Source organism: Oreochromis niloticus, linkage group LG12 (assembly GCF_001858045.2).
Source record: "Oreochromis niloticus isolate F11D_XX linkage group LG12, O_niloticus_UMD_NMBU, whole genome shotgun sequence".
Classification (NCBI taxonomy): domain Eukaryota; kingdom Metazoa; phylum Chordata; class Actinopteri; order Cichliformes; family Cichlidae; genus Oreochromis; species Oreochromis niloticus.
In genome coordinates this window covers 3,556,517-3,566,620 of record NC_031977.2, presented here as the reverse complement: position 1 = coordinate 3,566,620, position 10,104 = coordinate 3,556,517, and the positions used below count along the sequence as shown (strand labels likewise).

Below are 10,104 nucleotides of genomic sequence, written 5' to 3'. Positions count from 1 at the left end.
TAAAGCACAAGCGGTTCCTGGAAGAGTACACGCACCTTCTGCCTGTTTCCAGAAGATGCAGGCACTGAGGACAGGTTAGTCCTGTTTTGAGGAGGAGGCGACCACGTGACGAGCACACGCCCGTAAGCGCATCTCTTTACCACCTGAGTGCGCGCTGGATGGAGGCGGTCGCGCGCACAGTGTTTGTTTGCGTTCGTATTTGAGTGAGTGTGTATTGTGTTCATCAGCAGGACGCCGATCATCACACAGGTAGGTCCCTCTAAAAGGTGTAACTAGAGTTTACGGACAGTTTGAAGTAGAAGAGATGAGCGCTGATGTTAAAGTCAGTTGAGGTGATGGAGTGGATCAGCGTTTTCTGCTCAGACAGCTGCTTTTAATCTGAAATGGCCTCCTGAGGACGACAGGTCTGTGTGACCTACACTGGTTCACAGTATGGACTGAGTGAAGGAGGCCGGCAGTGTGTCAGGCACGGTGGAGCTTCAGTTTACTAGCGCTCATCCTGTCTCACCATAGAACAGAAAAGTTCTAGGAGCAGACTGATCAGAGGGAAGGCCGAGAACACTACTATCCACCATAACAACACTTCCCCATAAACACAGGCGCTGTTTTATATCGTAGTGCTTTCCATTGCCAGACATTGGTCCCCCGTCACTAGTTTGTTAAATTTTCGCATTCATCGTTTGATTAAAAAAATTGTATATTTTATGGTAATCTCAAAGTGTCAGAGTAAGGCACGTCATAAACATTAGTGCTAATCATTTCTAATCACTCCTAGCCCCACATTTCAGAAAATCAAACGCAATTTGAAGTGTTTAATTTTTGAAAAGTATGTATCACATAATTGATTCAGTTGCCTTAGGCAAGAAAAACAAGGAAATCATGTGAGCTAGGAAATCTGAACAAACATACATTTGTAACAAAAGGCTGAGAGCTGGTATGTGCCTCCACAGGAAAACTAGTCTGACACATGACATTATACAAAAGCTTTTGAATGCTCATTGCTTCTTGTGTCTTTTCCTACTAGAGTGAGTGGAAGTTGAGCTTAAGTATGCCGAGCAACAAACACAGCAACCACAGTGGTAACAAACGGTAAGCTGAATTCCCTTTATCATTCACTATGCACCTGCTTCATCTGGTCATTTATGGACTGAGCTGGCTTAAGCTCAGTGCAGTATTTATGGTAAATAAACCTCTGGAAAAGTAGACATGTTGGAAGAAACGCCTCAGAATTCAATAATTTTAAATGAATGTAAGTTTTAAAGGATTTACATATAACAAACACAACAAATCTCATCATTTTTGAGTAGCGTTTGCTTGTTTTTAAATTGCGCATGACTGGATTGTTGTAGTTGTAGCGCCACAGAATGCACTGAACCTCATTTTCTGTTACTAGATAAACAGCTTCTGTGCAGGACTTTCTGCCGTCTTTAGATGTGCGTGCCTTTCCTGTTAGTAAAGTGCTGTTTTCAGTCCCACACCATTTTTCATTGTCACCCAATTGTTGGCATAGTTGGCATAGTTGCCAGTTTCCAGTTTGATGGACATCATTGAGGCTTTGCTTTAGTTGGGTTTTAGATGACATGAGACGTCTTGATGCATTCTCAATCATCCAGGAAAGTAGATCTCCAAAAGTTGAATCTGTTCATCTGGACGTAGCGTTTGATGGGAGAAACGTTTTGTCACTCATCCAAGTGACTTCTTCAGTCTCAGCTGACTGCAGGTTTCCCCAAACCTTATAAACAGTACATTTGCATAATGACTGAAACCAGCCCACTGAAGGAACAATGGGCTGTGAGGTCAGTTCCTTAATCATAATTATGCAAATTCCCATGACCATTGATCAACAATCACTGACCAAAACCCACTGATCAAAGAACACTGATCAATGGCCATGAGTACCATTCACAGAGTGTTGGGGAATGGCTGCAATCACAGCATTGTAAGATGGCGAAAGATGTACCCTTAGGCCCCCTCCTCAATTCAGAGATGGTCTTTCCCAATCAAACGCTACGTCCAGATGAACAGATTCAACTTTTGGAGATGACATGAGAATTTTCTCATGTCAATTTTCTTTTTCAAAGTGATAACCTGTTCATTTCAATGACATGAAGTAGATCACACCATTTTGAAAAGTTGTCCTTGTGAGGAAAACATCGACAATATTAGACTTTATTCTTGGGGTAGCCTTGCTCTTTTTATATGAGTATTTGGCGTTTGCTTTTCCATGCCTTGACATTGACCACAACACCTCTTCTCTCCTCTGTTCCAGCCACAGACACAGTGAAGTCATGTCCAACCCAGCCTTTTCCTATTATCCTGAAGATAAAATGCTTCACTTTTATCGCTGGACTTCACCACCTGGTGTGATGAAGATAATGTGTATCATCATTATCATCATGTGTGTGGCTGTGTTTGCCTGTGTGGCCTCCACACTGGCCTGGGATTATGAAATGAGCCTCATGGGGGGCGGAACTGGTCTCATGCCTGGCTCATATGGCTCTTATGGCAGTGGATATGGAACTGGTTATGGGGGCTCTTATGGAGGCTCTTATGGGGGCGGGTATGGTGGCTCATATGGTGGTGCGTATGGGAGTGGCCTTGGTGGTTCCTATTCTGGCTATGGAGGAACACAAATGGATCCCAGATCTGGCAAAGGCTTTATCATTGCCATTTCTGCCATTACCTTCATAGCTGTGCTTATTATATTCATCATGGTTGTGTCAAGGCAAGGTACCGCCCGTTCATCAAAGTTCTACCTGGCATCAATCATCATCTGCGCCATCTTGGCATTCCTGATGATTATTGCCAGTATTGTGTACCTGGTGGCGATAAATCCAACAGCACAGTCCACGGGGTCTGTGTACTACAACCAGATAGTACAGTTGTGTGCTCAGTTCCAGAACCAGGTCCAGCCCCAGGGCCTCCTCTTAAACCAATACCTTTACCATTACTGCGTGGTGGAGCCCCAAGAGGTAAGACACTTTTTTTTTTTTCTCTAATAATGTGTGGTTGGTTTTTTGGCACAGGATGTGTTGTTGCTGTGTAGTTCCTTTCTCTGTGTATACCGAGAGTTACGGATAGATTGTTTAGTTTCAGCCAGAGAGGCAACAGTAAATTAAACTCACAGTTAATGGACGCATGAAGATGAAAGTACAATTTCAAAAGACTAGAAGAAAAATGGAATGGAACTGAGTGGTGTCAAGAAGAGAAAAGTCTGCAAATGTTCATTTTATTGCATGTTTATGTGTTCATCTATTTCAAAGTTGTCAAAAGCAAAACAAACAAAAAATCCTCACAAATGTGTGTGCGCCCCTCTTTCAGTAGTAAATCAGCTTGTTCTGGGTGCACTCAGGGACTGGTGTAATTGAGCTCCAAACCTTTCACATTTCTGAAATCGGGGAAATTGTACTGAACACCAGCCTTATTGCCTAATTTTTGTTGAATTGACATCATTAAATGTTACCTGTAAGAACTGCAAACATCACCATAACCCTGACAGAAATGGCGTCACTGACTGTCGCTTGTGGGCAGGAGATACCTTGAGCAGCAGAAGACATGTTGGTGATCAGGAGCTGCGGTGTGTTTTCACACATTTTTGCACTAAAGCAGCAATCAGCTGAACTGAGCAAGTGTGCACATTGGAAACTAACCAGTACATGTAGTGATACTGGAAACCCAGTTTGTTCTTTGGAATTATTGTTTCATGGCAGACTTGTACCTGCAAATGTCCTGTGGGCAACTCATTGTTTGGTGGCACAAGTTATAAGATTGAGATTTTGGGAGAAATGTGAGAAACTGGCCTGTCTTTTACATCCCTGATAATGGGTACTACTTCAGCTCTATGATATTGGTTGTGGTTCTTGCAGGCCATCGCTGTGGTTATGGGCTTTTTGGTGTTTATTGCCCTCATCATCCTGCTCGTGTTTGCGGTCAAGACTCGCCAACAGATCAGGCGCTGGGGCCCGGAACGCATTCTCTGGGAGGAAGTCAAGGTTGTCAATGTTGGTCACCACAACAGCGTTGGGGAGTGGGTGAGTCTGTGTATGACTGTGTTGACGTCAGCATCACATTTACCTGTTTACTAAATAGCAAAAGGCTGTATCAGCTGCAGCGTAACTTTATTCAGTCAAATTAAGGTCGAACTAAATATCAGGTCAGCTCAACAAATTCCCCGCTCAGTCTCCAACTCTCTGTGAATATTTTTGAATATTTTAAATACTGTAAACATGACACACATCTGCAGCAAAGAGATGGAACACACAATAGATCTCCAGGGTGTGTCAGAGGGCTTCTGCAACATTAAAGTCAGCTGCAGGCTGATAATGTGCTATCTGCTCTTATCTACTACTCAGAATGCTTGGTTTTGTGACGTGATCTGTGTAATCTCTAAACAGACTGTTTAGAACATTAAAACAGTCTGTGACATCTTAACAGTAAATGGCAATAAAGATACACAGGAAAATAATTCATGTAATTGGCTGCAGATTGTAACCACTACTACAACTTGAGAAATACCACGACTTGTTTGTTACAACAGCTGAGAATTGATGTGTGTGTGCGTGACAGGCGAAAGAGACACTGGGCAGAGGAGGTTTCACCTGTAGTTTCTGGGTGTGGTCTGTTTAGCCACTCTCAGTTTCAGCATGATGTGCTGTGGTGTCAGTGTGATGTCATCTAAAGTGAAACAGCACGCTGTTATATTTTTATCCTTTTAAACATTAACTAATTACATCTTTCACATGTTCAGACTAACTAATTTATTCTTTGTCTTCTCATGGTAGTGATACAAATGGAAAATATTTATCTGAGCATTATGTCCATAGCCACGTAACTTTTATTCCAGCTGCGTATTTTCCAAGTAACAAACCTGAGATTTCAGCAGGTGTGCTGGTTGAAAGCCACTGACTGAGACTTCTTGTTGACAATAGCGAAGGTATCTGTGGTATTCAGACATACAGGGACAAGTAGAGGAACCGGTTGGTCCCGGTGGATGCTTCTTGCTTCATATGGAGGAAACAGGTTTCTATGACCTCAAGTATGAAAGGAGTATCTCATTAGGTTATGATAAGGCACTCTCATTAATGATATGGGAGGACACTCCTTAATGTGAAAAAGCTTAGATGATATCGTGGTATTTCCACCTTAAACTTAAACTCAAATTATTTGTAGAGCCATGTGGCTACCACTTTCACAATTAAACTGGTCATCATTTGGAAAATCTCTTTAATTTCAGTCAGGTATTGTAGAGATTTTGATTTTCACTAACAGAAACTCTGAGGCTGACTGTTTGTTGCTTCAGGTGACCAACGTGTCTGGTGATCCAGAGGTGTTTGTTAATGACCAGAATGATAAAGTTGGTGCCTCTAGAGACTATTTAGACCAGCTGGACTACAACAAGCCCCTTTACCTACCAGGGTAAGCATGTTTTTCATTTTTACGAAAAGGTATTGTTAAGCATGGATTTTTACAGATATAGTGATGCTAGCAGCTCTGTTTGGTTATTATTCTTAAATAATAAATGACTGATATGATTGAACAGTGTTATATTATAATTTGTTTAGTTAAAACAGGATAGCGTCTTACCTTCGGTGTCTGACTTTTTGCACATGCAGCGTCACTTTCAGTCTGTTTTTGTGAAATTCAAATCAAGTTTTGTAGGACTAAATGTTCTGAGGTGGGGTGTTCTGTGGCCATTTAAATACATGTTTACAGTGAATGCAGTTAGTTACACAATTTTCCTCTGTAAACCACCAAAGTTCATATAAAATAAAACGGCTTGGAGACTTCTGGGAGGGGGCACCTGGAACCTATCCCAGCTGGTGAGGTGGGGTAGATCCTGGACCGTCATCAGTCTATGATGGGGCTAACATAACGAGACAGACAACCATTCACTTTCACATTCACACCTACGGTCAATTTAGAATCAAATCGCACTGAATCGGACTGTGGGACGAATTTGAAATGCCCCACACGGAACCCAAACAGACATGGGAGAACATTAAAAAAAACTGCACACAGACAATCACACCTACAATCCACCACCAAAGCCTCTTTCATTATATTTTTAACATTGCTAAATTCATAAGGAAAGAGCTTTGTATTGTTGGTGTTGTAGTGAAAAACACTCACTGAAACAGAGAGAATAAATAACATTTGAAATAGAAATGTACCATGAAGATACATTTATTTGTGAGTGTGGGTCAGTAAGAAACTCTTCTTCGTTGCTGTGTAAAAGTGCATCATTATCAGCCATGCCAAGTTGAACATGTCAGCTGCTGCAGAAACTGCTTCCTGCCGTGAAGAGGGAACTCCAGCTGGTCAGACGAGGATACTTCTGTTCACATCAGGTCAACACACGATCAGTGTACTTGTACCAAATTTGAAATGAGGTCTGCTGTAAAGAGAAGAGGTGCACATAACTCTGTAGTAACACTTGATCCACCTCTGATGGGTCAGCTCATGCTTAAGTATTGAAGTTTAAGGTGCTGAAGGATAATGGGGAACCATATTAACCATATTTGAGACCAGTTGGCTCTGTAAGCATGCTACAAGGGTTCAAGTGTGTTTGTTTTAATGGCAGATAATTATAAGGCTTTTGCAAAAATGGATGAATCAGTAAATCCTGTTTGCAGAGACTCTGACATCAGCAGCTACGTGGGAGGCCTGCAGCCCAGGCTGAGGGACTATGACACTGGTGTGGAATCCGGGGATGACCTAGAGGAAGAAGATTTCAGTGTGTGAGTGCATGCGATTCCATTGCCAGTTATTAGCTGAATGCAATTAATCTGCTATTTCTAGATCAAAGCTGCTAATAAAGAACTTTTTCTTTGACCTTCACTGATTTCTGTCTCTTTTGTTTTACTGGTTATGTACATAATTGTCTGCTTGCATATAGTTTGCTTCCCCCCATTTTGGATGAGCAAGAACGTCTGGCCTACAAACAGGAGTTTGACAGGGATCACCAAGAATACAAGAGCCTACAGGCTGAGCTGGACAGCATAAACCAGGACCTGGCAGACCTGGACCAAGAACTGGACCGACATTCGGATGGCAGTGCAGAGTTCATGGTGAGGGCAGCAGCATCTGTCTGGTTCTTTGAAGTGAACATGGCTGGTCCACCCTTACTTGACTCATACATGTATTTAGACCTGGCACTGACTTTGGATTAGAGTTTCTAAAGTTTTACTACTACTAGTTTCTTGCAAATGAAAGTTGAAGTCATTTCATAATTGTATGCCATACTCAAGGTGTTTATACATAACCAACACAAGGCATTTCAGGTAACTGAAATAAAAATTAAAACTGCACTTCTTAAAAAGTACTGTCCATATTGTCATGAAACGCTGTGTGGCAGGCAGAAGTTGGACCCAAGATGCAGGCACTCAGACTCGAGGGATGAACTCAAAAACTCAGCTTTATTTGCTGACAGGGGAAAGCACAAAAAACTAAACTGGGAAATATAAACTTACACTTGACGGAGCGGCACCCAAGGAAACACACAGCTTGAGGGATGACGCGACACTGACTCAGAGAAACACAGGGTTTAAATACACTGGGAAGTAACGAGGGGAATGAGACACAGAAGGAGAGCACAGCTGGGAGAAATCAGAACTGACGAGACGAGGGAGCAAAGTAGAATACACTCACAAGAGACATGGACCTTCAAAGTAAAACAGGAAGTAGCACAGACGCAAACTACACTTGGGGAGACAGAGCAACTAAGAAACACAGAACAACAACAAAGAGACATAGAGGGCAGCTATTAAATACTCAGAGAACTAAAGAGAATACAAGAAAGCCAAACTAAGACACTAGACTAAAGAATAAACTGGGGGAACAAAGGGAACTAAGATCATAATACAAAACTCAGAGACACAAGAAACTCAAAACACTGGGTCACCGACCCAGGACTGTGACACATATTATAATAACTAAAAAAAAAAAAAAACTAAAACTAAGAAGGAAACCAATGAAAACTACACAAACAATTCTCAGATATGAACAGTTTAGTAAGGTAATGGGTATCTAACAAAAACCAAACACTCAAAATGAGTTAACAATGACTTGATTGTCTGTTCATTTCTTTATAATATTTAAATTTACAATATTACACATTAGATGTCTTTCTGAATGTGCTGTATCTTAGTGTAAGAATATAATCCCTCCACTGTTATCTTCTTCAATGCTATGTGCCAGCACAATGCAGAGGAACTACCTGAACTCTCCTCCCACAGAGGTTGATTATCTTGTTAATAGTGTTATATTCTCACTGTGTATGACTCTGGACACTGTCGCTCCTCTGAAAAAAAGCCTCAAATCAGAAGTGCTGACTCCTTTTTATGACTCACACATGTGCACCTTAAAGCAGATGACCCATAAGTTGGAGAGGGAATGGCATGCCACTTATTTTTTAGCTTGGAAAAAGAGTTTGTTGCTCTATACAAAAAAACAACAACAACAAAAAAAAAAAAAAACTGTAAAGCTAGAATATCTTACTATTCATCTCAGATTAAAGAAAATAACAACCATAGGTTTCTTTTTAGCACTTTAGCCAGGCTGACAAAAAGTCAGATCTCTGTTGAACCGAATAGTTCTTTAACCTTAACTAGTAATGACTTAATGAATTTTTCATTAATAAAGTTTTAACCAAAAAATATTCACATATTCTGGTATATGTGCCACAGGCATAAAATTCAGTATGGGAACTGCCTCTCCAATTGATCCTTCTGAGTTAACTTCAGCCCTTACTTTCTGAACTAGCAATGTGTTTTGTGTTTTGTGTTTGTTTGTTTTTTCTTTTAGACTCCATTCCTAAAGACTGCTCAAAAGGTCTTGCCATCAATTAATCCTACAATTTTAAATGTGATGAAATTTACATTAGATTCAATTTTATTGGGAATGTATAAGCTGTATTGCAAGGCAACAAATTGGAGTTAGCTTCTAACTTCTAACAGTTTGACAGCAGTTGTGATGTGCTCATATTTATAGAAAATTTTATAAGACTGATATGTTGATATGGGTTTGCTTATATTTAAATAATTCTACTGAAATTCCAATAATAAGTGTATTACATCCAGTAATAAAGTGTGTGAAATGGTTTGAAAACTTTAGCATAAAAGAAAGTTCTGTGTGAGAATCGGGGATGATGCTTACTTCTTTAGACAACTAATATATGTAATCTGATCTCAGGATGCCTTGAGTGACTATAACAGACTGAAGGACCTCAAGAAGGTAAGGTTATTATTCACATTCTCATCAGTGTTATTTTTGTGTAAAGAATTCAAACAACAATACCTTTCTTATGTATTCTCCACAGTCATCAGAGTACCAGATTAAGAAGAAGAGGTGTAAATATCTCAGATCCAAACTCTCGCATATCAAGAGAAGGATCAGTGAATATGATCGTCGACCCTGAACCTTCACTCAAGACCCTACCTATGAACTGAACTCTCCAGTTTATGATAAACTCGTGTATGATTATTATAGTGACGCTCTTGCCTATGAAATGCATTTTATAAGCCAATCAAGTAAGAGTTTTTCTACAACAAAAGGATAAATAAAATGTGCATTTTTTTCTTTCTTTTTTAACCTCTCAGTTCCACAAGGAGCATTTTGAAGAACAAGTAAGGTTTATAGAGTTTGTTTTTTCTCTTGTGATCCGAAATGTTTTGCATAAGTGTGGGCACAGTTAAGATGAGACCTATGAATTTGTTCGGTATCGGAGTAGCTGTTCATCTCTTGTAAATGTTTATTTTTATTCTTTCAGTTGTTCTGAACTAAACTTTGCTGTACTTTATTCTCTTGTCATGATGGATATAAAAGAAAAGTCTGTTTAGCATCGGCACAGAGCTTATGTTATTAGCACACAGCATAAATGTTCATGGATCTGGGCGTTAATAACTTTTAACAATTGCCATGTACTGCATTAAACTACCATGAAGCATTGTCATTTTTTTGTATTTACCCACTGATTTTTGCACTCTCCCTAATGTGTACAGTATGATGCAAAATCACAAAGCTATTTGTTTGTATATGACATTGTATATGCTTTCATTAAAATACCGCGGCGTTCATGCTGCGATAATAATTAATACTATGTCACCG

General features: G+C 40.2%; 1 protein-coding gene and 1 long non-coding RNA gene across 3 annotated transcripts; one reads left to right on the top strand and one right to left on the bottom strand.

Annotated features, from left to right (window-relative positions):
• The first annotated feature begins 67 nt into the window (after nt 1–67).
• On the top strand, nt 68–10,091 carry oclnb (occludin b). Of its 2 annotated transcripts, XM_025897007.1 has the most exons (9): nt 80–249; nt 1,025–1,089; nt 2,270–2,972; nt 3,867–4,031; nt 5,300–5,415; nt 6,633–6,737; nt 6,896–7,067; nt 9,190–9,231; nt 9,317–10,091. In XM_025897007.1, exons 2-9 carry the CDS (start codon nt 1,049–1,051, stop codon nt 9,413–9,415), a joined length of 1,443 nt encoding a protein of 480 aa, XP_025752792.1. In that variant the 5' UTR covers nt 80–249; nt 1,025–1,048; the 3' UTR covers nt 9,416–10,091. The 2 variants fall into 2 exon arrangements, with proteins under 2 accessions (XP_019221448.1, XP_025752792.1); XM_019365903.2 differs by lacking the exons at nt 9,190–9,231; nt 9,317–10,091 and adding an exon at nt 8,803–9,169 and having other exon boundaries at nt 68–249.
• On the bottom strand, nt 6,019–7,576 carry LOC112841817 (uncharacterized). Its single transcript, XR_003213204.1, has 2 exons — nt 7,470–7,576; nt 6,019–6,714 (listed from the first exon to the last, which is right to left on the bottom strand). It is a non-coding gene; the product is annotated as an uncharacterized LOC112841817 (long non-coding RNA).
• Nucleotides 10,092–10,104: the final 13 nt, after the last annotated feature.

Coding starts and splice junctions, on each gene's coding strand:
- oclnb (XM_025897007.1), top strand. CDS start 1,049: ATGCCGAGCAACAAACACAGCAACCACAGTGGTAACAAACG. Junction 1,090..2,269: donor AACCACAGTGGTAACAAACG/GTAAGCTGAATT, acceptor CCTCTGTTCCAG/CCACAGACACAGTGAAGTCA. Junction 6,738..6,895: donor GAGGAAGAAGATTTCAGTGT/GTGAGTGCATGC, acceptor GCTTGCATATAG/TTTGCTTCCCCCCATTTTGG.